General features: G+C 47.6%; 1 protein-coding gene across 1 annotated transcript in view; it reads right to left on the bottom strand.

Annotated features, from left to right (window-relative positions):
* The window catches only part of LOC111155709 (hormonally up-regulated Neu-associated kinase), a 98,754-nt gene that overhangs the window by 13,142 nt on the left and 57,861 nt on the right, over window positions 1-27,751 (bottom strand). Inside the window, exons 5-8 of the mRNA XM_022516029.1 lie at window positions 16,999-17,126; window positions 10,701-10,836; window positions 5,861-6,023; window positions 1,636-1,719 (exon numbers count right to left, since the gene is read on the bottom strand). Coding sequence (XP_022371737.1) covers window positions 1,636-1,719; window positions 5,861-6,023; window positions 10,701-10,836; window positions 16,999-17,126 — 511 coding nt within the window. The remainder of the gene's footprint in view (window positions 1-1,635; window positions 1,720-5,860; window positions 6,024-10,700; window positions 10,837-16,998; window positions 17,127-27,751) is intronic.

The raw sequence follows: 27,751 nt of genomic DNA, 5'->3' as shown, positions 1-27,751 counted from the left end.
ACCCCAAAAGCTGACCTGCACCCCTTATCACGCTGGCACTGCAGCCTGTCTCAGAGGAAGACAGCCCAGGGTCAAGGCTAAGCCCTCCCACCCCCAGCCATCCCTGGAGTTCCTCCCAACTTCCCCACCCTCACTCCTCCCAACCCACACGGCCTCTCCTTCTCTTCACAGCCAATGTCAGCAGCAGAGAGGTCTACCCTCACTGTCTTCACTTCCCTCCCTCCCCTTCTGGAGCCCATGAAATCTCTTTCTGCCTCTGCCACTTCCGTGGGCTGGTCTACTGACCCCGCCAGAGTCTAACTAACAGCTCAGCTGACACCACGAAACATTTTACACTCGGCCTCTCCCGTGGTCTCCTCCGCGCCATTCCTGGCAGCGTCTCCTACACGCCCCCCGGCCACCCCTGTCATCCTTGCCGGTTCCTCAGCCACGGGTGCCTTCCCATCCGCACCTCCCTCAATCTCACCGCCCCCTAGGTTCTGCCTAGACGGGATAGCCCTGCCATTCTGCTCTGCCTTGACGCTCAGGGGTGGCCTTCCCTGGGCTCCTGTCACAGTGGTGCCTGGCAGCTCGGCTCTGTGTCACCCATGTCACCAGACTGGCCTGGGCCATGCCCCAGGTGCTCTCTGTCGCAGCCAATGAGCCCGGAATGGTGTTCAGTTACCACCCACCCTCACTGAAGAACAACCCAGAACTTCCTTCCGTGGTGACAGGCCCAGCTCGTGCAATCATGAGGATGGAAAACTGAGTCCAAAAAGGGAAGAGGAAGGGGGCAGGCCCGTTGGCATGAGGAAGGCTTCCGATTTGATCTCTCCTTAAATGAAAACATTCTGGGGGCATATGGCGGAGGCTCCTGGGGGAAAAGCAAGCAGATTCCCAGGAAAATCAGTGAGAAGGCAGAGGAGCTATATTTGACAAAGCACCAAGCGAGGAGTCCGGGACGAGTGGGTGGGGGTGACCTCAGCTCGGGCCCCGGGACCCCAGATCCAGCTTTTCAGGCACAGTCTCTTCACAAGCACATATATCGCGTCCAAAACTGGTACAACTTGCCATACGATACCAGTTTTTCTCTGAAATCGGAGAATCTCAGTGTTTTCTCTTAGATATGTACTGGGTAGCAATAAGTTGCCAGGAACAGGTGCCTGGAAAAACTTGGTTTCATCCAAAACTTTTTCTGTCCCTCATTTACTATCTCCTTCCGATGCCAAGCGTTACACTCATGTACCTTTTTGAGCATCTATTTTTGCCTTCTGAAGTCCTGACAATGGTTTCCGACCTTGGCCACTCAATGGAGTCAGCCAGGGAGCTTTAAAAAAATACAGAACCCGCCACCCCACCGCCCGCTGATTCCTGCCCCCATGAGCTTCAGTGGGGGGTCTGTGGGGGCAGTCCACACACCCAGATGTTTAAATGCTCCCCAGTGAGTCTAACAATGTGGCCACAGCTGAGAACCACAGTCTGACGACTGAGAGATGGTGGCTTGACTGGAAACCATTTTTCGGGGCTCAGTTAAGCCAGGAAGCATTTGTCTTTTGCTGCTTCTGTGTCCCACCGTCCTTGGTTTCCTTTCCATTCTGCTCTCCAAATGGAAATCCACTCTAAGCGATCCTGGCTTTTGCTTTGGGGGTCACTCACCTCATAGGGCTCCTTGGCCGGCCTGCACTTTTCTATCTGGTAGAGCTGCGTCTTGTAGCAAATGCTGTCCTGGATGTCAGATTTCTATCAGACGAGAAGAGGGGGGAAAGCACGGTTTAACCCACAGGAAACAGAAATGTCCATTAAGCAGTCATTAATTTTTCAGCCAGCACTTGGCGGAACAAGTGTTAAAAGCGGCTGGCAAGCCAGTTCATTGCGATGCAAAGCCTCATCTGAGGAGGGCAGGCAGGCGGGATGCCGCGAAGGGGGGAGCCCCAGACCCAGAGTCAGGCAGCCTCCTCCTGCTGACCCTGGGCACGTCTCCGCTCCGGGCTGGTCTCAGATTTTTCACCTGCATGATGAAGGCTGCTCTAAGATGTGAAAGCAGAAACCAAGTATGTGAGCTAGAAAGAATAACTTATGTTATGGAACCATGAAATAGGACAGGGACCTTGTTTATTGGCTTTATTGAAAAACAGTGAGCCGCATCTGCCCCTCCCCCCGTGATTCACAGCAATTCATAATACAGCTTAAAGACGACGGCCAACTATATCTAAAATAATCTAGGTGCACGATGGAGGTCCAATCCTGCCTGGAGATGGGTAAATTACATGACTAATTGGTTTACTAACCAACAAATTTTCACGGAATGGCCTTACAGGCTCCAACACAAAGTCCGCGCTTCTTGGTTCTACGAAGAAGAGATGAGAACCAAGAGAGAAAGGGAGAAACGACCAATAATTAAGTAATAATCAAAGTATGTATTTTACTTTTGAGTTCACTGGTTTCGGTTTTTAAATTATACAAGGCTTGTTAGTAATTGGTTGATGAGATTAATAGCTGGGACAGTGCATTCTGTGCAATTAAATCAGCCGTGTGCGGAAATTGTGGAGCGGACCAGCTGTAGCTGTCTGCGGGGATTAATTCACTCTGGTTAAAATCAGCCCCTTGCTTAGACACTGATTCTCAGACCAGGTAGGTGCTATGATTGAAGGAACAAGTGCCAAACAGACATCATACAATAAAAACCTTCTCCAGCGAGAAGCACATTCGCTGAGTTTCCATAGAACATTCTCGGGAGACAGAGCAGGGCTCAGCTTCGCAACACTTGCGTGCCACCCCGACGCTGGGTAGAGCGGAGGAGCAGAACCAAGCAGATGGCAAGAAACAAAGACAAATCAAGACACAGCCAAAGAGCTTCAGTGATTGTTTAAGAAGAGCGTGAGTCACCGAAATTGGTATCTGTACATACGGAGGCAGGCAGCAGAAAGAAAATATTTTAAAAACTAAAGACCCGGGGCACCTGGGTGGCTCAGGGGGTTGAGTGCCAGGCTCTAGGTCTTGGCTCAGGTCATGATCTCAGGGTTGTGAGATCGAGCCCTGTGTTGGGCTCTGCACTCAGTGCAGAGTCTGCTTGGGACTTTCTCTCTCCTTCTCCCTCTGCCCCACCCCTGCTCATGGTGCACGCTCACTCACTCAATCTCTCTGTCTAAACATAAGTAAATGAATCTTTTAAAAAAAATTAAAAATAAAGTCCCTTGGGGTGCCTTGCTGGCTCAGTCAGTAGTGTGCGACTCTCGATCTTGGGGTTGTGATTCGAGCCCCAAGTTGGGTATAGAGATTACTTAAAAACAAAATCTTTAAAAAACAACAAAACAGGGTGACTAGGTGGCTCAGTGGGTAGGGCCTCTGCCTTTGGCTCAGGTCATGATCTCAGGGTCCCGGGATGGAACCCCGCATTGGGCTCTGCTCAGCAGGGAGCCTGCTTCTCCCTCTCTCTCTCTGCCTACTTGTGATCTCTGTCAAATAAATAAATAAAATCTTTTAAAAAAACAACAACAAAACAAAAAACCTCCAAAGTCCCTCCATCTTATCGATCAGCGTCCAAACAAGTTCTGCCAAAATAACGTTTGAGTCGGCTAGCTTGTTTAGGAAAGTAGCAATTTCAGCCTTTAAATATAGAACTGTGACTTCGATAGTCAGCTTCAGGGAGACACTTTCTAAAAACTAATTTTTGAACAACAGTCATCATTTGAAAAAAAAAATCAGTGTGTTGCTCCTCTTTTCTTCCTCTTACTTGACAGCTATTTAAATTCTTTTTCTTTTTAAGATCTTATTTATCTGAGAGAGAACATGAGAGGGGAGAAGGTCAGAGAGAGAAGTAGACTCCCCATGGAGCTTGGAGCCCCATGTGGGACTCGATCCCAGCAGTCCGGGATCATGACCTAAGCCGAAGGCACTCGCCCAACCAACAGAGCCCCCCAGGCACCAAACAGCTATTTAAATTCTTTTTTTTTTTTCTAAAGGTTTTATTTATTTATTTGTCAGAGTGAGCACAGGCAGACAGAGTGGCAGGCAGAGGCAGAGGGAGAAGTAGGCTCCCTGCTGAGCAGGGAGCCCGATGTGGGACTCGATCCCAGGACGCTGGGACCATGACCTGAGCCGAAGGCAGCCGCTTAACCAACTGAGCCACCCAGGCGTCCCAACAGCTATTTAAATTCTTAACTACTATCTTCTACCACAGTGGTCCCCAGACGGTGTGACCTTGAACTCATCTGAGTGAAAAAGATATACAAAGGCACCTATAATATATGCATATTGTAACTATAAGCATGTACCACTGTACTAACAGATCACATACATGATAAAATATATATCAAATAGGAATTTAAAAGGATAAGATAAGAAACATGGGGCATGTGGTCTTCTTATAAAAAGGAAATGGGAAGGACCTTTAAGTCCAATATCTCTTAGATACATCATTATGGGAGAGCAGAGAACTGGGCAGGGTACAAGAGGTTTTCTTACTCCTTATCACATAATAAAATGATATAAAAAATATACTGTGTCAGAGCACCTGGGTGGTACAGCCGGTTAAGTGTTCAACTCTTAGGTTCGGCTCAGGTCCTGATCTCAGGGTCGTGAGGTCAAGCCCTGCCACGGGCTCTGGGCTCAGCATGGACTCTGCTTAAGACTCTCTCCCTCTGCCCCCCACCCCAGCATTTGCACATGCACTCATGTGTGCGCTCTCGCTCTCTCCCAAATAAATAAATAAATCTTAATTAAAAAAAAATACTGTGTCAAGGGTCCTGTCTTTCTGGCCTCCACTCCTCTCCTACAGTAGCTTTCCTGCAATGGTGACACCATCTCTAACATCCACTCTCAAAGCTGAGTATTTGTCCCCATCAGAAGCATCATCCCATCACTGCTTACACAAAGCATGTTTTCTTCCCCTCCATAAAACCCTGTTCTTATTTTTAAAAGCCTTTCACTGTTGAGAATGCTTCCCCTTGTGTACATCTCTCCTTTGGTGGTTCACCCAAGAAGTACTTCTGTGGATAATTTCCCGCTGGAGCAAAGTCTAGCAAATTCCCCAAGCTGAGTCAGCTTAGAAACATCTGCAGTCTCAGCCAACTGTCTGACAAACCTCCCAATGAGCTTCTTCGTTGATCCAGCAATGTTTTCTAGACATCTCCCAAATCTGTTTGCTGAAGAGATACACTCTGACCGTCTTGTCTTCTGGGCATTATCGCGTGGTCCTTTCTGCCATGGCAGGGGAATATCATCTCCCCAGTTCTAGGCAGATTATCGTCTTTAGCCCTAATACAGAAACCTCACAAAAGGTTTCAAAGCCTATTGTTTAGCAGAGTTTTGCGGAACACTGGGTTGTCTATCACGTGACTTTAAATAGCACTGTCATGAAGGGTGACTCTCACGGGGTGAGACATTAGTTCATAATGAGACGACATTAGTTCATTTATTCTTCATGAAAATCTTATGAGTCCTTTTTACTTTCTAGAGAAGTACATATAAATAATGGCCTCCTCATAAACCATGCTTTAGAGATGAATGCCTGAGAGGCACTGCTCCCCAACTTTTATGACCACAGAAGTCCCCGATGCCTTTAACACGGGAACCCAAGATACCCAGAGGCAGACAGAGAAGGCAACACAGAAACTGAATGGGGAAAGTGGCTTGAATGTCTACCGGTGCCGCCCAGGGGGTTAACTCTGTGGGAGGATGTTTGAAAAACACCTCAGATAAAAAGCACCAGCCACCTGAGAAGCAGGTTTTGCTACTACTTTATCCCACATTCAGAAACCCAGCCTCCCATTAGTTCAAATTAACAGCTCAGATCAAGTGTCAGCAACTGAGAAACACTCCAGGTTTAAGAGCTCCTTTTTCCACAGAGAGCAGAGAAAATTGCCACGAGGGCCCCACTCACCCCTGACAGATAGCGCTCGAGTTTCTTGTTTAAAAGGAAGTAGATGGCGAGGATGTGGCAGGCGCGGTTGGAGAGCACAGTGTTGATCACGTCGCTGTTCTTGTAACCCAGCTTCTCCGTCATGTGAAGCACCACGCTCGGGCTCAGGTCCTCCAGGGAAATCCTGCCCAGCAAAGAGAACACCGGTCACCTCTCCACCTCCACTGAGAAGATCCAGGGCCCCCTTAGCGATGCTCACAAACATGGCGGCACAGAGCACCCACTGCCCCCCCACCAACCAGGGCCCCAATGGACAATCGTGTCCATCCATCCACCTGTCCATTCATTCACTTGATCTTTTTTATTATGAACAATTTCACACAGACAGAAAGTTAGTAAGAAGACTATAAATCACCTTTGTGTACCCAATACCAGAACACACCACTGTTAACACTTTGCCCTATTTTCTTCATTTATTTACTTGTTTATTTAGTGCTCAAGCACTTTAAGTCACAGACATCGTGACCTTTCATTCTTACACACCCCAGTGTGCTCCTTTAAGATCCAAGGACATCTCCTGCAGAATCACAATGTCATCCATATACTCAATAATTTAATAATTTGTAATAATCCTTAGTATTCTCTAATATCTAGACTATATTCAAATTTTCCCAATGAGCTTCGAATTTCTTACAATCTGGCAGTCTTTTCTAAAAATGTGTTTATTGGACACAGGTATAGAGCCCACACTTGAGTTGGGTGTAAGCTGGGCTCGGAAAGGAGCACATTCACGAGCCAAACCATACTGTGTTTAAAGGAACAGTGTGAGATCCCGCATTCACAGAGGGAAATAGGGGCTCGGGTGTAAAGGAGGGTGCTCTGGGAGGACAAGTTAGAGCTTCTTCACAGAAGTATTATGAAGATAAACTCCCTAGTTAAAACTGAAAGCTTGTTACTCATTTATCTACTTATCCACTCATTCACTTATTTATTCCTTCAACAAGTCCCTGTCTCGTGGAGCCAACATTCCAGTAGGAAACAGACGACATTAGTTCATTTATTCTTCATGAAAATCTTATGAGTGGGTACTATGATGATCCCCATGTTACAGACGGGACACACTGAGGCCCGCAGCTGTGAAATGCACTGCCCCGGGCTCCCACAGGCAAGGAGGAGCGCACCCTCAGATAGAGTCTGGCTCGGAGTCTGGATGCTAAACCTCTACACTCAGCAGCTTTCAAATAGACAGACACGAGGAAGGGCTACAGAGAACAAGCAAGCAGGCTGGGGAGTGTAGCACGTGTGCGAGGGTAGCGGGGGTACATCATCAACTAGAACACTCTAAATCCCTTAAGAGAGCTATACATAGGGCAGTCTGAGCAGAAGGCAAGCACAACCGGCCAGAGAGCTCTGTAGCCCACCAACCTTCCGCCAAGGGTCCCAGGATACTTTTCATGGGACCTCAGACCATAACACCCCGAGAAACCACACAGAACAAGTCCATAATGATACAGAAGAGGAAACTGACTTGCCGAATTTACAGACCAGCTGAAAAGGGGGGCAAGAGCAGACCTCGGTCCGCCGGCCCACCTTCCACCCCACATCGGTGTAACCCATGGCTGCACACTCCCTCGCTAGACACGTAAGTGCCATTCAGAGAATGCACCCAAGGAACCACAAAATCTGCCCTCCCCTCCTTGTTGGCCACAAAATCAAATTCTCGATAATGGATGGGAGGGGGGTAGGAATGACTAGTGGTAAAAAAAAATAATAATAATAACAATAACGTTTGTTTAAAAAGAATGCAATTGAACTTTGACAAAGCACTTACTAAAGCAGAAGGCTCCATTTTGGAAACTACCCAGCAATGCCTGTGTGGGCGTGGCCCTGCCCCTGGCCAATCAGACCACGGCCCTGTACCTAGTTCTTGGCCAGTCAGAGCACGGCCACATGGCCTCACCCCTGGCCAATCAGATCGCGGGTACATGAGCCGCCCCTGGCCAATCAACCACCGTGCCATCCTCGGCAGCACGTCCCATACCCCGCCCTCTACACAGAGCAAGCCCAGGAAGGGATAGCGATCAGGAAGAGGGATGCCTCCAGGGTGAGGTTGGGGGATGGAGGTGAGAAGGGGGCAGTAAGCAGGGTCAGGTACCCCATCTCTGCCCTTCATATCTCCTGTCCTCAGAAACAGGAGAGCTCTGTCGACTCCACTGACTGGGAGTACTAAACATTTTCAGTAAGCAACATGTATATTTGGAAGTCTGCAATATCAGTTATTTAATTGTTTACTATCTCCCCATGTTTGAACGATATAGACCCTAGTAAAATGTTCCAGAACACTAGCCAATGACTTCCTTTCCTTCCCACCCACCCCCAGAGCTAAGTGGATGGTGGGAGACTGTCCAGGCTCTAGCAGGGCGATGGAGGAAGGCAGCCAAGGTCACCTCCCTGAAAATATCTGCTTCTAGCCCAGGGAGGCTGGCTCCCTGCACAGCAAACTGGTGACTGCTGGCATGAATATTTATTATAAAAAGTTGACTTTTAAAGATACTTTCCTCTTGCCTTTTGGAGATCAACTTGGAAGCCGAAATGACTTAACAGAAGGCTTTACGGAAGAGTGATATAAAACATAAGCCCCGTATTTTCGCTCTTTCCCAAAAGTAAAACATTTTAACGACATCTAAAATAATGACATCTGAGGCTAGGCTTGTTGGGAAGCTATAAAATACACTTTAAGATATAGTCTGTATTCCTTTCCCTGATCACACGCTCTGACCCCAATTATCTGTGCTCTGGTCAAACCAGAAAAATAACTATCAAAAGCACTGTTTCTTTTTAATTTTTCTTTTTTCTTTCTTTCTCTTTCTTTTTTTTTTTTTTTTTTTCCTTTTCCATTTTTTAAAGTCAAGACTAAAAAACCAAGCTCCTGCAAGAGTTTCTTTAAATCTCTTTAAATTTCTTTAAATCTAAAACTTTTAAATGGAACATGATTTTGCCTCTGGTACAAAATGAGCAGTGGGCCGTGTATAAACAGAAAATAGCAAGTGGTTGTTTTCTTTAATATACATGATCTTAACCATTTTCACAGGCCAACTAGTTCATGGACAGCCTTTATGTTTCTGACCAGAGTCCAAAGGCAAAAAATTGCTCACCTGGCAAAAAACAGTGGAGGATCCTTGCATTTAAGTTTGAATTTACAAATACTGACTACCACCCGTGGGAAACTATAGTATGAGACGCCACGATATGATTCTTTGTCAATGACAATACGGCCAACAAAGTGGGGGAGACTGGATTTCCAATACCAGCTCTGCTTCCTCTGAACAGCTGCCATGCTGAGTGGATTGATTACGCTCATTTAGGCAGTGATTACATTAGCTTAATGACTCATGTGGCTGCCACCAGCACCCCCTCCTCTAAGGGAAAGCACACCTGTGTGCTGCCGTCTTTCACGAGCACAGGTAATGAGGCATGGCTCCTCGGCTTTGCTTTGCATCTCACGTTGAGGTAATATTTCTGGTGTCTGTTTCAGATACGGGCCAAGTGGAGGTAGTGTTGGAAACCAGCAATCTATTTCCAGGTTCCCTTGGTAACCTAAGTAACCTAGACTTTGCTTACATTACATCTCAAGAGTCAACTGCTAGAATTCTAGATCGCTATGGAGTGAAACCACCTCATCTACGGCCACAGGGAGGGTAAATTTGGCTCAGTAGCACAGGAGGCAGACTCCACCTGTGGCCTCTTAAGTTCTCTAGGAACTTTCTCCCCAAGACAGAGCCCTGCTTGCCCATCTAATTTGGAGAACTCAGTGCGACAGCTTTCTTACAGCTTGGTGGATGTTTCTAGAACTTTCTGGACATTTTGAAAATATCTGTACCCCTTCATCAGCAGTCTTTGTTCTCATCTGGGCTTCAGACCAGAGTGACCAGGCCCAGGCCCTAGAGTGCGGGTCTCAGGCCTGGAAGGTATTTGACCCATGTGGTCTTCATGTTTGCTGTAAACGAACCAAGGTGAGGGGCCTCGTGCCTTCACTCAGGGCAGTTAACAATATGTCCAGTGAGTAGGCAGAAAGCAAAGGCAATGTTTTCTTGTACTTGTTTTCAAATCTGTAGTCAGCACAGCAACAGTGGAGACGTGTGTGGAGGGGCCCCTCAGGGTCTCCACGCTGTGGATCCCCGCCTGCAAGCCTCACCTGAAGCGTTCTCCTCTTGGAAGCTGCGAAGGGGAAGCCCTCACAGGAAGTTCACAGGCAAACATGGCCTGAAGCAACTGTCTCCTTCTAATGCCTTTTCTTCCTGTCCCCAACATTCTAAGCAGGAACTCAACATCGGAGCAAAGAGGCAGCAGCAGAAGGGCCCAAGGGGTGGTCTGAATGGGAAGAGGGACCGTCCCACTGGATTCTGCCTGAGCCTGGCAGGAGGGCTCGGGAATGGATCTCACACACACTCAGACACAACCAGATACCCTCACAGATGCACTCAAACACACACACACTCACTCACTCAGGCCACAGCTAGTCTCAATGGTTCCTTTGTGTGAATTAGAAAGAGGGGCCACTCTGAAGATGCAAGTTGCCAGGGCAAGTCTGACAAGGGGACTGTGGCACAGATTCTGGTCTCCACCCACCCCTGCTGGGTGTCCCAAGCCGGCACACTCGGCACAACCACATGGAATGGCCCCATCTACACTTCCTCTCGTGTGCTGAGGGTATGCGGGCACGGAGTGGGGGGGTGGGCTGCCACGAGAAAACACAGCTTTTCCTTAAATCACCTACCACTTCCTGTCTAGAAGGATTTGGGGCTCCTAAGGCAGCCCCAGCCGGCCTGAGAAGGGGTCCACTCTGTGTGTACTTGGTTACCTGTTGGGATAGGTGACGTTACACGGCACTTTGCCCGTGTAATTCTCATTAAGCCAGCGGTTCGCCAGTGCTTGCTGGATATTGGGTCTCTTCACAGGATCTGGTTCCAGGAGAGAACGCAGGAAGTTGATGGCACCTGGGAAGACATTGGGCAAACATAGCCATGTTACAGGCCGAACGCAAATGCCCCCAAGACTCAAGGCAGGTGGTCTGCCCCCTCTCCTGAGTCACAGCCGGCACTGGTCTATTCCTGGGATCTCCGGGTGCCTCAAGTCCAAAGAGCTTAAGATATCTGTCCAAGGGTACACGGTGAAGCAAGAACCAGTTCGGGTCTCCCCATGCCCTGCACTTCCCAGGACAGCCTGTGTTTCAATCTCGCAGCCCGTCTCTAAAGATAAACCCAAGAGCTGTTCTATTTCCAGGCTTGAAGGGATAAAAGCAAGTAAAGAGAAAATGGTTGTCCTCAAGGTAGGTTTTTGAGTAAGTACTCAGAAAAGAATCAGGGGGTAAAGGCACTCTAAATTATACCCTCTAACTTACCCCTCACCATGTAACACACAGTCTCAAGACACCAAGAGAGTCCTGCTTGCTTTCCGGTCTTTTTTTTTTTTTTAAGAGTTGGGGAGGGGCAGAAGGAAAAGGGGAGAGAGAATCCTAAGCAGGCTCCACGCCCAGCATGGAGTCAGACGCAGGGCTCCATCTCACAAGCCCAAGATCACGACCTGAGCTGAAATCAAGAGTCAGACATTTAATCAGCTGAGCCCCCCAGGCGCCCCTGGTCCTTTCTTTTAAAGGCATTTTACGTGGCCGCCCACTTATTCCCCAGACTCTGAACGGACAACACGGTGCCCAGACCAGCCAGAGCCCACAAAGCCAACCCGATCAGAGAGCCAGGTTGAGGGAAAGTGTAAGGAAACTCTGTAACAGTCCCCCAAGTTTCATACGCCTCGTTTGTGTACAAAGTTCCAGTAAACCCATGTCTACTTGATGGGCCCTTTCCTTTTGTGCTTTCCCTCAAAATGAAGGGGCTGCTTGGGCAAAATGTACACCATTTAGGGTTGTCCTTATTTTGCAGCTGACCAAAGTTGGCTGTGGTCACATGAGCGTGGTATGTAAGGAAAGAGTATGAGAAGCAACTGACAAACTATATGATCCTCCCAGCCCCCTTTCCTTTCCATCCCAGGCGAAAATGATTTTCAAAAGCCCTGGGTCTCTTTTCATTAGATGAGTTTTTAACAGAGCACTTGCTGTCCACCCGGGCACTAAGGATAGGAAGCTGGTTCATCTCTAAGTAGGTATTTGCATCCTTGAAGATTATAACAATGTGGGACAATGGCATGACGTTGGAAAACATGTGTATAATTCACAGGAAGGTCACAGGCTCCCAGACTGCTAGCAGAATACACATGAACACATACGGGTAAAATGCCAGGGATTACTTCCAAATGAAGATGGTCTGTTTTGCTTGAGTTGTGGGGCTACTATTTTCTTTTCATTCTATGCTCCTTCTTTTACGGAGCATGGTCATATCATCTTGACACTATAAAAAATATCCTTTTACGTAGCTTTGTCCATAATATTCAATTTCCAGTATACCAAGTAATAGACTCCAGAACACAGTCCTAATTGGCTTCTCCCGCTGCCTGCCACTCCCCTGCTTCTGTGCATTCTCCCGCTCTCTCTGACAAATAAATAAATAAAACCTTAAAAAGAAAGAAAGAAAGAAAGAAAGAAAGAAAGAAAGAAAGAAAGAAATTTTACTTGGTCATGCCACCGGTAAACCCCCAGTGGGCTCCCATCCAGTTGGTGTGGTCACCAGAAGGTCGTTTCTCATTAAGAACGGCGTGGGTAAAAATATAAGTGCAGACACCAGCTCGCACATGAGGTACATTTAATACTCTGAGTTTTATAGTGGGGTCTCCAAATAAAACTTTCCTAAAATATTCTTCAGTGGTATGAAAAACAAGATCTCTTTAAAAAAAAGAAAAAAAAAGTTCCTCTTTCCAGAACCTCTATCTCCCTTCTCTCGACTCCCCAACGTTGCAAGAGTCATCTGGATGCCTGATCAAGGCTGTCTATGGGTCAAACAAAAAAAGATGTGGGCTTCCTCAATTGAAATGTGGAGGCTGCGAGTTCACAACGTTTCTGAGACATCTCTGTAGCTTACCCTCAAAGGACCTGTACAACAAGGCTACCGCCAGGCTTTTTCAGAGTATGATTAACCAGAAATGCTAAGAACAGACTGGATGTGTGTTTCTGTTCTATTTTCAGAACCACACGCTCGCCATCTTCGCAAATTGCTGATGAGCACAAGTAATTTTAGTTCTGATCTCTACTGATGACTTTTATTTCTTTGGACATCACCAACATTGCGTTCCTATCCAAAAAGGACTCTGAAAATATCAGGAGAGTTCTCCAAAGTTTGTCTTAATGATCTTGAAAATCCCAATGTTTCATGAGCAAGAGGGATTAAAATTCTCCACTGTCCTGGAAAGCCATGGCAGGCACAGCCTCTCATTGCTCTCCACTCTTCTAAACTAGTCACTGGGGTCTCCACTCATGCCCCAGGGTAGGAATAACCCACACAGAAAGCTCTCTCTCTGAGCCCCATATCACATGCAACACACACTTCTCTGGTGCAAAACCTACTTTCCTCCGGGAGGCGTCTGCTTTCCATGGTCTGGACCAGTGTGTGTGAACACCTTGACACCGTGCCTAGGAAAAGGGCTAGAAGCCACAAACACAGACACGGGACCTTCTGTAGAAGGGGAGCCCGTCAGACACGAGTGGAGTCCCGTCCCCACTCGAGGCTCCTTCCCTACCAACTCCAAGGCAAAAGCAACAAGTTATATGACTTGTTGGACCTTCTCAGAGATCTCCGTTGGCGCTGGCTTCTCAGAGATCTCCCTTGCAACTGCGAACACCTCCCCTTCAGCTTCACTTCCCTGACTTCGTGGTACAAAATTCTCCTGCTCGGAAATGACTGTCTGGAATGTGGAAGCACCATCACTGAGATGTAGAGATGTAAAGACAAGCTGTCTGAAAAATATGTAAGCCATGAAAGGCATTCCCGACGCTGTGATATGCCAAGTGCCAACAAGCTGAGAGAGACTGTCTAGAAGCAAGAACTGGAAAGGTCCCAGAAGCTTCAGTTTCCAAGCTACGTGGTGGAGCTGAGGGGCAATTCTTCGAAAACATGCTTGAAGGACTCATGAAAGCAGTAACGCTGTCTTTTTTCTTCCAATTGGGCAAAAATGCTCCCAACTTAATCTGAAAAAGAGTACCACTATACAATCGATGTATAGAGATCATTGCAAATATGAGTGACAGAGTCATTAAATTAAAGATGCACTGGTGAGGGGCACCTGGGTGGGCTCAGTCGGTTGAGCGTCTGCCTTTGGCTCAGGTCATGATCCCAGGTGCTGGGATGAGCTCTGCATTGGGCTCCCTGCTCAGCCGGGGGTCTGCTTCTCCCTCTCCCTCTCCCTTCTTCCACTCTCCCCCGCCCCTCCCCCCAATTGTGCACACACGCACTCTCTCTCTCTCTCTCTCTCTCTCTCTCAAATCAATAAATAAAATCTTTTTAAAAATAAATAAAATAAGGGTGTTGGTGAGAGACTTAATGAAACTGGCATATTTACATCTGGACATCCCAATTCTGACATTACTCAGAATATAAAAGCAATAATAAATAATTCCCCCAAATCTGGGGTGAAGGGAAGCATCTTATACCCAGTAAAATAAAGGGAGAGAGGCAGCCCAGTCTAGGAGGAAAACCCAGGTTTGGGAGTTGAGCAGACATAAAATCAAAAACAGAGAAGCTACATAAGTTCATTGAGACTCAGTTTCCTCACTGATACACTGGGACTAAGAGTACTTACCTTGCAGGATTATTATGAGAACAAAAGGATAATGTGAAAAGCACTTACATATGGCCATTCAGATAGTCTTGTTGCTGGAGAGCGAGTATTTCTGGATATAAATGAGATGGTACCACATGAAGGTGGGCCAGGCTGGTTGGGAAGAAGGGGTAAACCCGGCAGGGTGTAAAAGGCAAAGGGCTGGAGAAATGGGGGGTTGTCAGGAGGCCAGGGGCTCATCTCCAAAACTGGGATCCTTCACTGTGTAAACAAGATAAGAGGGCCAGCATGGAGCTCAGGGCCCCAGTGGCTTGGGTCAAGTCCCAGGCGCCCCTGAACTATTTTTTAGACACCTTCAGGGTGGAGCTTTTACTTCTTTAAGGTAAATTTAATTTTCACAATCAGAAAACGCTCAGAGCCCAGCCTGCTAAGTCTGGGTAAAATTACTGGGGTTAAAACGGTGTTGGGGGGCGCCTGGGTGGCTCAGTGGGTTAAAGCCTCTGCCTTCGGCTCAGGTCATGGTCTCAGGGTCCTGGGATCGAGCCCCGCGTCGGGCTCTCTGCTTGGCGGCGAGCCTGCTTCCTCCTCTCTCTCTCTCTCTGCCTGCCTTTCTGCCTACTTGTGATCTCCGTCTGTCAAATAAATAAATAAAATCTTTAAAAAAAAAAAAAAAACGGTGTTGGTTCTTTGCCTTTTAAAGATTGAGATATTGATTTGAGAGAGCGAGAGCACGAGAGGGAGGGGCAGAGAGAGAGAGGATCTCAGACACCATGCTGAGCAGGGACCCCGACGCGGAGCTCGATCCCAGGACCCTGAGATCATGACCTGAGCCAAAACCAAGAGTTGGACACTTAACAGATGGCACCACCCAGGCACCCCAAACAATGTCAGTTCTGAAGTCAGGAGACTGACTTCTTGGACTGCTGAGCTACTTGCCCTTGTCCTGCTGCACAGCCCATCCCAGGAACCATGGGCCAAACCACCTGCTCCTCCTCCCACAGCCCGTGGCTCACGCTCACGATGTTCAACAGATGTTACCGGTTTTCTGCCCCCTAGACACACAGTTGGGTTGTATTTCCCCATCCCTTTTAGTAGGGTGAAGCCAGGTGATATACACTTTACAAAGCTAGGAGTTATGAACAGCACATTGGTGGGAGACTTAATTGCTAAACGAGATATGATCTAGACTTCTCTTTTCCTCCACATGGACCTGGTATGTTTGAAATGGTAGCTGCTCCAGCAGGCTGGGACCCTGACTGACTAGGAGGGGTGGAATCCTCCAACTCTGGACTCAGTTCTCCGCAGATCTGTGGCATGAAGGAGAAATAAGTCTTTGTCGTCTGAAGCCACTGAGATTTGGGGGCTATTTGTTACTGCAGCACAGCCCGGCCTATCATGACTAAAATAACGAGAAGCCTTTCTCCAGGTCCTTAGGGTCTCCATGGGATCCAAAGTGAGCTCTGTCTGCCTTTTCCAGGCATAAGGGTACAAAGAGATTCTACCCTCCCTAGCCAAGGGGAAAGTACAGACCAAATTAGGTCGTTAAACACAAGAACACATTTCAGCTTGAATTCCATTTGGCAAGCATAAATTCAAGGTCAGCTTCATGGATGCTTTACAAACTCAAGAGAAAAAATACCTAACAGTGATAAAATAAAAATGCTATATTTTAAACCATGTATTGTAAGTTGAAATAATTACTTTTTTTTTATTGTTGGTTGGTCACATGCCTTATCTCAGTGAAGCTGAGTTTATTGTTTATTCTAAGGAGCCAATTAAATGATCGCCAGGGCCAACCTGAAGCCAGGAACTTGAACTGAATCGTGACCCAAACAAAGGAACGAACTGTGCTAATTTACTGGATCTGAAACCAAATCTCAAGGCGACCCGTTTACTGAAACGTGAACCACCTGAAATTCGAGAGTTATTTGCCAAACACACCTGACGATTCAGTCTAATCAAGTCACTGAAACTACATATATTTAAAAACTTTCAAACAGGCTCCAAACCTCAAAGAGCAAGACAAATCACAGACCAAACTTGAACGAAAGCAGTATTTCTTTACAGGGAATTGACCGAGGAAAGCACAATAGAAATGTGATTACAAATGCTTTTTTCAAAGACGACCTTATAATATGATGAGATTTAAAACAATCAAGGCTGCAATTATTTTTCCAAGATCCTTTCAATGAGTGTGTTTTGCGCAGAAGGAGAAAGGAGGAAGTTGGGGGTTCAGAGTTATAATGGAAAAGAAAAGGACCAAGGTGAGACGAAGGGTGGCTTAGCCATGGGAAACTCAACCACCCCTGAGTCATAGTTTAATCCCAAGAAAAGGCCTAATACCATTTCTGTGAAGTAAATACTGGTTTCATGGACAGACCAACTCAGATAGGCACACAAGTCCTGGAACCCGGAAGCCACGGCAGCGGGCACCTTACCTGCGGAGAGCTGGGTGGGGAGGGGGTTCATTTCCTTGTCCACCATCTTCTGGTACAAAGCCCTCAGGCTAAAAGGCTCCACTGTGAAAGGTAGGGTCCCGGTCAACATGGCATACATGTTCACGCCTCTAAAGAGAGAGACACCAAAGCATGAGACCAGAATGAGGCTCCTGGGAGGGGAAGACAAATAGGGCACGGGCTTGGCAAAGTTTCAGCCCCGTCACTTTCATGCTGACCCCAAGAGGCCTTCTTTCTAGAAAACTCGGCGCCACAGTGAAGGAGCAAAAGCGAAAGGCATGGGTAAAAGCTCGCCTGAGAAGACTTGGACAATGGACTGTGGAGATCAAAGGAGGCTAAGGAACTTCTAGAGCTGCCCCCTAAGGAAGGGAAACCATGTCCTTCCTTCTGGAAGGAAGTCCAGATGAAATTCTGTGGAAAATACCAGAAGCATGCTGGGAACATGTTAGCATGAGTGAACATGCTTGCTAACATGAGGGAAAGTAGTCTTGCCATTATGTGGTCTTCCAAGGATGGCTTACAAGGTGGAGCCTGGAGGAAGGCACACCAAAAAATATAGGGCAAGACCCTGCATGGGGGGGGGGCAGGGCGGGGGAAGTCACAACCCAGCTGGCAGGCCTGGTTCCCGGTCAGCCCTTCAAAACAAAAGTCTCCTCCCCCAAACTGGCCTGTTGTTCCTTGCGCCTGTAACTAGAGAATTCCACGGGCGGCGGGGGTGGGGGCGGGGAGTGTCTCCTTCCCACTCTTATTTTTTATACCACTCTTCATTGTGAGATTTGGCCCTGAGCCCTGGCCCCCGTAGCTCAGATGTGGTTGGAAGACCTTCTGAGTGGGCATAACTGCTCATATCCAAAGCCAATGGCAACATCTTCTTGGAGGACTTTTATTTTCCTGATGTGCAAACCCAGTATCATTTTGATGAGATTTCCTGATGGGGATGAAATGACTGCCTCACCAAGAGGTCGCAAGCATTCAAAAGGGCCCGAGGGACTATGTTTTAAAAACAGGCAATAGGATTTCCAGTGAAAACAAATCCAATGAGACCGATTGAAATGAAGACCCTTGGGGCCCAATTCCAGGAGGCACCTCTGAATTACAGTGCCCCGATGACGGCAGGTACAGAGCCCACGGGCTCTAGCCAGAAACCATTCTCAAATTGCAGGCATAACTCTTAAGACCCAGTTCCTCCTCTGCAACCCACAGTGGAGTTAAGGAGAGAGATACACAAATGTCCAGGCGACAGACACTTGCTGGCCGGCTCTCTGCCCCGGGCAGTGGTAGAGGTGCTGGGCAGCGGTGAACCAGACAAGGCCCCGCCATCTTGGATTGTGGGAACAGGCAGTCAACAAGTCAACAGGTGACTAAGCACAATCTCTTCAAGCAGAGATGAATGCAGGGGGTTTAAGAAACTCTGCTGCTTCTGACCACAGAGGCGTTCAATTAAGGGAGAAAGAGGTCTTCAATGAATACTTGAAGACAGGTGGCCTCTTGGGGAAGGGGCGAGTATCTGAGTGTGAGCTTCTGCGTCTTTGGGATGGGGATGGTAAGTGGGCGGACAAGATCCGGAAACAAGAATGAACCAGGCATACACAGAGCCACGTAGGGCAGCATTTCCCTGTGCGTTTGGTGGAATACCCTCCCCAGGACAGGAATAGATGTTGGGCAAATACAAGTTCCACAGCCAGACAACCTGCGGAGAAGTCATCTGGTATGAAGTGGCTTTTAGGGGTTCAGACGGGGAGCAGGAGCCCGCGGCAGTAAATTGGCAGGCTGCTCTTGACGGCTGAGCGAGAGGGAGGGCAGGCCAGAGAGAGAAAGGCTAGTAAGTGACAGACATCAGAAGGAAATGTACCAAGTTGTCCCCAAACCTGGAAAGCGGGCCAAATGGTGGGAATGGTGACAGAACTGAAGACGCCAGGAGGGGCGGAGGGATGGAGCACTAGGGCTGGTAACGCGTTTGAGGATTTATCCTGCAAGGCTGCATCGTGGGAACGTTTGAGCCAGAGCTAAACATCTTGGCTGGGAGGATTCTTGGAGACCAACAAGAGAGAAAACTAAGAAGACCCCCCCCCCACCCAGCTGTAGAATTTCTGCATTAGAAAGGTCCTGGACACGTGGCTTTTAGAACAGGAAACCCTCCCAGAACATCCACAGAGTTCTTGTTGGGGACCCCTGAACCGCTGTCAAGACCGCTGTTTCCAACCTTCCCAGTGCAGCTCATTCCATTCAGGACAACTCTAGGCATGAGGAAGGCATCCCCGTACCAAGCCACAGTCTCTCTCTTCTCTCCTTTGGTTGTGGAACAAAACCGGTCCTCTCTGTCCCTGCTCACGTCTGGGCACTTTTGTCTTAGTCTTCATATTCACACCTAGACCTGAAAAGCCTCGTACTTACACAATATCATTCCCCCCACCAACAGGTAAATATTTTATAATACCCAAGGTACAGTGTTTCCCAAACTGAAGTATATAGGACACATCTTCAGGGCTTCTATTTTTTAGTTCTTTTGGCGATATATATCCGTTGGACGGCCACCACAGAACCAAGTACACACTGGATTTCTGAGCTTGCTTTTGCATTTGTTTACTAATACACAATAACACAACTAATACACTAATACTAATAATGCCCAAATACAGCACTCTTATTGTCACAGACTAATGAGAAAGGAACAGAAATGAACTCTGGGAGGAGGGGTTCCCAATGTGTGCGGCATCACCTGGAAATGTTGGATCTGCAAATTCTGGGGCCCCGCCCAGAATCTCTGGGGATACGGCCGTGGTTGTGGGTTGTGAGTTGTGGGTTGTCACAAGCCCTCCAGGTGCTTCAGAGGCAAGTCAGGTTTAGAAGGGTGAAAATGGGGGATGGGGGAGAACCCAATGATCACATAGCACAGGGCCAACCAGCTCAGAGCGCCTGTGCCCAGCAAGGAGAAGTATGCCCAGACCTCTTAGAGCAATTCTATTCTCACGGCACCCGACTAATTTGACTATCTGGGGATTCTTTCAGTCTTGGTTATATTTAACTTGTAAATCAGTTTTGGGTCTTTATTTGTGCAGGGCCGTACACAAAAGGAGTTTAATCTTATGTAGCGTACATTCACGTACATTAAGCAACACTTAAATAAAATATAAATTACTCAAGTCAATATAAAATAAAAAGAGCTTAAATAAAAAGAGCTCAAGTCAACGCCATGGGTTACCAAGAATGTTCTTCCCTTTCAAGAACAGTATACGATACTCCAATTTGAAGAATGCTGCCCTATGACCTTATCTATTTCCCTTTGTCTTCAGGGGACATAGATCTTCCTGTCACAGGTGGGGAGAATAAAATAGTGCTACATTCTGTAGGAGGCAGGACATTACGGTCATCATGGAGGGAAATCCGACTGAAGGATGTAATATGTAACCTGAACGTAATATGTAACATGAGGACCAACTCCAAAGCCTTTATGAAAGTTTCTTTCTGGGGCTCAGTTGGGTAAGCGGCTGCCTTCAGCTCGGGTCATGATTCTAGAGTCCTGAGATTGAGTCCCACATCGGGCTCCCTGTTCGGCGGGGTGTCTGCTTCTCCCTCAGACCCTTCCCCCCTTCATGCTCTCTCATTCTCTCTCAAATAAATAAAATCTATTTAAAAAGAAGAAGAAGAAGAAAGTTCCTTTCTTCAAGGTGTCTTTGAGACATCTCCTTGCCACCAAATGGCTTCAAAAGAAGACGTTCCGGTCACCACCTTTCTCCATTATCTGGCTGAGACCCCAGATAAAGGAAACAGATGCTTGTTCTAAAGACAGTGCTGGTGACCCTAGGCAGAGGAGTCCAACCACGATGGAGCGAGTGGTTTTTATAAAAACCAATTCTTTTACCAAACCGACTCCCAGAATTTAATGTTGCTTGGAGAATTTTATCATCAGCATAAACAGTTACAAGTCATTAAAGAGGACCCCACGGTCTCATCCAGGGTCCCTCCTCTATAAAACATCAGTAACAACAGTGCCTCCTTCTCAGGCTGTATGAGGGTCAAATGAACTATGCCACAGAAAGTACTGGATTCTGGGCCTGGTACAGACTCAGTGCCTGATCAACGTGATGGGCTTCATCGCTAAACTTTTAAAAACCACAGATACAAAGCTACAATTGTTATACAATTGTATCCTGTTGCTAAATTAATAATGGAAATCTACGTGAAGAGTCATTCCGTCCCAGGAGATTTTATAAAGAAACTAGATTGAGTGTCTTCCTTTCTCTCCTCCAGGCTTTTCATACATGTTTAATATTGGGATAAAGGGAAATCTCATCCCTCTGACATTTCAGAAGTATGTGAGAATACCAAGGGAAAAATGCGGAATGCAGTTTATAAACTTCTGTAATCCCACAGAATTAGTAGGAGTCCCAAGACATATTCAGAATTTCCTGATGTGTCTTTTGAAATATGGTCCAGGGGCTTTCTAACTGCTCCGTGGCAGACATGGGGCCCCCAGGAATCACAAATAGCTTTTCTGCTTAATATTTTTAAAACTTATTTAGTAGAGAGTGCGAGCGGGGAGGGGCAGAGGGGGAGGGAGAGAGATTCCCAAGCAGACTCCACCCGGGGTACAGAGCCCGACACTGAGCAGGGAGCCTGCTTTTCCCTTTGCCTGCTGCTATCCCCACTCTCTCTCTCTCTCTCTCTGTCAAATAAATAAATATTAAAAAATAAAATAAAGTCTTGAAAGTAGAGTGGGAACAGATCTGTCCATTTGGAAAATCTCAAACTTCATGACTGCTCCTTAAAATGGACTGTGAAGAAAGTAATTTGTTGTGGATTTTAACAATTTTTCTTCCCTTTTCCTTCCTCCTTTCCCTCTTCCATTTTACATCCACAGGTTAGCTAAAAAAAAAGAAAGAAAGAAAAAGAAAAAGAAAAAAAAAAAAAAGCCTGAGATTTTATAACTGAAAAATTTTAGAAGCTAAAGGAAATCTGTCTGGTAAAAGTCAAAAGCCCTAAGCTATACAAAAGAAGTCATAGGTCTGTTTCTACCTCCTTCTCCTGCCATTTTGAGGGGGTATAAATGGAGAGAAAACGCAATTTCTTCCCCATTTGACCACTTGCAGTAGCTGGTGGTATCTGTCAGTATTTACAAAAGAGAGTCTAGGGGCACCTGGGTGGCTCAGTGGGTTAAGCCTCTGCATTCGGCTCAGGTTATGACCCCAGGGTTTTGGGATCGAGCTCTGCATCAGGATCTCTGCTCAGAGGGGAGCCTGCTTCCCCCTCTCTCTCTACCTGCCTCTCTGCCTACTTGTGATCTCTCTCTGTCAAATAAATAAATGAAATCTTAAAACAACAACAACAACAGAACAGAGTCTAAAGCCTAAAAGCCTGAGCAGGGCTGGCAACAAGATGGCTCCCATTCAGCCAACTTGTCTACCCAAAGGGACAACACTGGGGAGAGATTTTTCCCAGTAAGTGAAAAGAGATTCAGTGAGACTGGGGTGGCGGTCTGGGTGTGTTGTACACCACCCTCCAATGGGCACAGGTCTTCACATAAATACTTCGCCCCCTCCCACTCCCACCCCCCACCAGGCACTCCCAGGAGAGCAAAGAGCAGCTTTGGTTGAAACAATATAACATTTCCAATGTTTTGGGGATTGGACTCTCAATTTCTATTTTCCTTACTCTTAGAGATTCACCAAAGTTCTCAAAAGGGCACTGTAATGCTCTGAAAATAAAGTTAATTTTTATTCTTTTCATTTAAAAAGTACATCTGCATTAGTGTTTTTTCTTTCCAATTAGCATATATGCCACTCTGAGGAAAAGTCAGTTAACCATAAAAATGGTTCACTACCACAGAATGAACATTTTTGGTTTCATGTCTGACATCTCAAAGTTCACTAGAGATATTAAGGTAAGACATGAATGATTTGAAGATACTCATAAATGAAAATGAAGACCACTGAAAATAGTAAACTGACATTGTTAATGCCCGATTCACTAGAGGAGGAGGGTCCTGGGGGCCCAATTAATGGAAAGAGCTCTCCTTCTGAAGATTTCCATGAGTGACAAGCTGGTTTTCTTCCCAAGTCAGTCCCAGACGTCTTGGAGAAAGGCACCATCCATCCGTCAAAGTCCAAACCTCTGGGAGGCAGAAGTTTGCTCTTGATTTGAGAAGTGAATTCTTCATTCTGTTGTTTCAGAATGATAAAAAGGATGTTTTATAATAACACTGTCTGACCCAGAAAGAAAATTGGTTCCATTTTCACTCTCCTTCTTAAACGGCCTTTTAAATTAAATTCTCTTTGGGTTTTCCATTTCCAACTCTGCCAGCAAAGTCGTGGGCACCAAACAGAAACCCAACCAGTATCTCAGACACAACACCCCAAAGCAGTGGAAAATTAATCTCTTAAAGAAGGTTCTGAAGTTTTTCATTTTCTCCAGGATCAAGAATGATTGTAATCAGGTTTTCATACGTTCAAGCCTCTGCATATGCTGTTCCCTCCGCCTGGAAATCTTCCTCTCCTCTCCTCCACCTGGCAAACTCCACTTTATGCCTCAGATGCAGATTAAACTCGCCTCTGATGGCTTCTTGAACTCACCCAGCTACGCAGCTGGGCCCCCTGAAAAGCCAGAATTGTTTACAGGTAATGCAAGTAGGTAAGTACGTGTGTTAGTGGCCCCAGGCCATCATGACAAAATACAACAGATGGGGTGCCTCAACCAAGAGACATTTTCTCACAGTTCCGGAGCCTGGAGCCAACATGGCAGGGCTGTGGTGGGCTCTCTTCCTGGTGTGCAGATAGTCACCTTCTTGCTTTGTCCTCACTGTCGGAGAGCAAACAAGCTCTCTGGACTCTCCCTTCTAAGGACCCTTAACCCATTATGGGCACTCCGCCCTCATGACCTCACAAAGGCTCCACTTCAATTCCTAATTCTGGGGAATTAGGGCTTCAATGTATGGATTTGGGGGGGGGCCTACAGTTCAGTCCATAGCAATCCATAAGTGTGTTCGATTGCAAAACAAAACAAAAACCCAAATCCCACACATTCCGTACCACTCCCCGCATCACAGGGTGGAAGCTTCTCTCTCTCCCCTTGATTCCAGGTTGGCCACGCAACCTGCTTTGCCCACTGAAAGGTTAGTAAATATGACACAGACGCTTCTCGAAAATTGTCCATGCACTAGGGCTTGCCCTCTCTTACTCCTGGGGGAACCTTCCACCATCACGTGAATGAAATTCTGCATATTTTTTGGTCTTCTTTGTTTCTGGTTTTCATACATCCAGTAACTTCTTACCTATGGGTAGCAGCAATGCTTGAGAATTTGGATTTACAGTCGAACCACATGGGGCTCTCAGCTGGGTGGCTGATGGGGGCTTCCACTCGGCTGGGTAAGGGATGACCAAGAATCCCGTTGGTCTACTTCATTCGTCTGTTAGTGAACTTGATTCAGTACAGGAATCACTTCCTACTTCCTGGGAAGGAGAATGGCTCTTGAGATCTGGAGTGGTGAGTTTTGACTCATCAGTTTACTTTTGGCCTTTCCCAAGATTTCAGAGCTTAAACAACAGAAATTGATTTTCTTACAGTTCTGGAGGCTTGAAGTCTAAGCCGAGAGAGTCAGCATGGTTGGTATTTTCTGAGGGCCAGGAGGGAGAACCTGTTCCATGCTGCTCCCAGAGCTTCTGGTGGTTTCTGGCAATCTGGTATTTCTCAGCTTGGAGATGCAGCATTATGGCGTCCCCCTGTGACTCTCTTGTGTCCCAATTTCCCCCTTTATAAAGACATCTGTCAGACTGGATTTTATGACCACGTGTTCACTGGGTTACCCTTATAAAGACCTTCTCTCTAAATAGCATCACATTCTGAGACACTGGGGGTTAGGACTCTGGCATATCTTTTGGGAGGAGAACCCAATTCAGTCCGTAACATGTTGTTACCCACCTGCTTATAATCTTCCAGTGGCTTCTCACGACCTTTAGGCAAAACCCAACCCCCTTCCTACACCTCCCCTCCCCACCCCCACCCAGCCTTGCCACATCCTGTTCCCTGTGCCCTGGGCCTTTCTCCCTGACACCTCCCTCTCCCCAGAATTCAGTTCTACTCATCCTAAGGATCTGGCTTTGAGGTCTCCTCCCCTGGAGGCCACCCCCATTCTTCTTTGCTGTATCCCACCTGCCTCCTCCACAGCCATTCCCACACCCAGCTTATAGCTTGTTTAAAAACCGTCTGTCTGCCCCACCAGAACGTAAACCCCAGGAGAGAAAGCACAATGTAGTAGAAGTAGAAGCAGTGAAAAGTGACCATTTAAGGCCAACGCTAGCGTCAAGCCAGCTTGGTCAAATCCTGGCTCTATACCCACTATCAGTGCCACTTGCCTGAGAGCCCAAGACTCCTTGGGCCTCAGTTTCCTTATCTGTAAAGTGGGATCACAGAGCACTCCCTTGAAGGGTTGTTAGGCAGATGAGATAAGTTAATACTTGTAAAGCCCCTGGAGCACGGCCTACCACTCCGTCCAAAGGACATGAGCATTAATAATGACCTTTATGAGAGCAGAGACTGACCAAGGCTGTTTGGCTGTTTTACTCCCCGTTGTGCACTCAGAATTCGGCACAGTGCCCGGCTCAACCCGTATTTGCCAAATGAACAAACTGCTGGTAAGCTATCTCTGGCTCGCGTGGCTTCTTTTTGTTTTTTAAGCTTTATCAACAGCTTCTAAAAGGGGCCTCACTGGTGCCATCCCTGTGAATTAGGCATGGGTCCTGTGGCCTCATCCCCTAGAGAACATTCCAGGGTCAGCTAACCAAGACTTCCTCCAGGGAAACCTTGTTCATAAGAATAAAGCAGAGTCCTTCTCGGCTAAATAGGGAGAGACTCTCCTACCACAACTCCCCACCGCAGGGTACCAGCACACGGAGTCTCTGGTCTACCTGGGATTCCCCCCCGCAGCCTCCAGAGCTATGCCACAATCAACGAAAGACCAAGGTGTATATGGCATGTTACTTTCTGTCAAAGACTTCCCCACACATCAATCTCTGACACCAAGACCAATAATGAGGCCTGATAGGAGCTTTTCAAAAGACCTGAAGCTGCATATCACCTTTTTGGCGGGGGCTGGGGGGAGGGGGAGCAGGGGAGGCAACCAAGTGAGAGGTGAGTGAAGAAACATCCAGCAGCTCCAGACAGCCCAATGGTGACACAAGCCAGCGTGGGGGAGGGGAGCGAGCGTTCCGGGGCACCCCCATCCCTCCCGCAGCTTCCCCTCCACCCTCCCTCCTCTAATGCCACGTTCCCCATGGAATCACTGCTTCTGGCGGACGGAGGGGGACACAAGGGGTGGCAGGAGACCAGGCCCCTTTCTTTGAATTATGGGGTCCCAAAAACTGAGAAATAGAGCCCCTGGGGTCCCTAAATGTGGATTTCTTTCCCAAGTCCAAGGACTTGGCAGGAGGGGGAGGAACGAAGCCTGAGCTCACACTGGACCCTCACCCCGTGCTGCCTTTTACAGCTGGTGCCTTTCACTGCCCCTTGGATTTCCCCAGACAGGAGAGTCGGCTTCTTCTCATCCTACAGTCAGCACGAGGGGACGAGAGGTTCCACGCCAGTGAAACGTGCCCAGGAGCTTCCCTGAGGCTCTGACAATCCATGAGGCTCCTTCCCTCTACCAACGCTTCTAGACAGTGAGGAGCTGCCTGCTTTGCAAGTCACAGAGCGGAAAGGTCCCCCTTTGTAGGCTGAGCCTCGTCACCATGACAACTTGTGCTGACACCTATCCTTCCATCCCAGGGAGAGCAGGGCTGAGGAGGACACTGTCACCGGCTCTGCGGCTGCCGCTTCTCATTCCCGTGACCGTTATGCCGCCCACCCACCTGTTACATCACGCCTCGGAACCTCTTGGCCTTTCAGGCTCCCTGTGCTCCATAGCCTTTTTATTTTAATTTTATTTTTTGTGCACCAATGGTCCCTGGTATAGCTCTCCATTTAGCGTAAGTGAGTTCCCCGACTGTTAAGGAGAGAAGGTGATTACAGACTCTAACGTGTATATTCCTCCCTTAATAAATATCTACATGCGCCAGACACGCGTGAGAGTTCTTCAGCATTGAAAGCGACAAGAATGGATTTCACCTCAAGGGTCAACTCTGATCCCTTGGCAGTGCTTTCTGACATTGTGCTAAGAAGGATTCTGAGGCCCTTCTGGGCCCAGAATAAAGAGCCTGTGAGTCACCAATGCTGACCAAACAACCCAGGGCACCTCAAGGAGAAGGCTTCCTCTGCCAGGACTTCCTGTCCCCACTCCCACCCATTCCAGCAGCCCCCCCACCCAGGACCCCCTCCCCGGAGTCTGCCTGGTTCAATCCCCAGCTCCACCGCTTAGTAGCCCCGTGACCTTAAGAAATTTTACTTTTGGCTCTTGCGATGGGTTTCTTCTTCCATAAAATGGGGAGAGCAGAGAGTAACAGCTTCGCTGGGTTACCATGAGGATTAAGTGCCATATACCACGCATGGGGCAAAGGTTCCCTTTTCTCCAAACTGGACGGGACGGGTAGCAAGAAGGGAGAGAAGTAGGGGAATTCCAGAAATGTACGGGATCCACATACTCTGGGTTCAAACAAGCCGCCCTCATCATCAGCTTCCTTAATCAGGAGCCCCCTTCTGTCTGCAGCCCGTCTCCCCTCGGTGAGGAACTTGATCCCCACCCCGGAATCCAGGATTCTGCTCGGCTCCCTGTACCATGCACACCTGATGCTGAGGGGCTCACTCGGCG

Source organism: Enhydra lutris, unplaced genomic scaffold, assembly GCF_002288905.1.
Source record: "Enhydra lutris kenyoni isolate GAN:26980312 unplaced genomic scaffold, ASM228890v2 scaffoldscaffold43, whole genome shotgun sequence".
Classification (NCBI taxonomy): Eukaryota; Metazoa; Chordata; class Mammalia; order Carnivora; family Mustelidae; genus Enhydra; species Enhydra lutris.
Note: the sequence above shows the minus strand (reverse complement) of the source record. Positions and strands in the feature narration are given on the sequence as shown.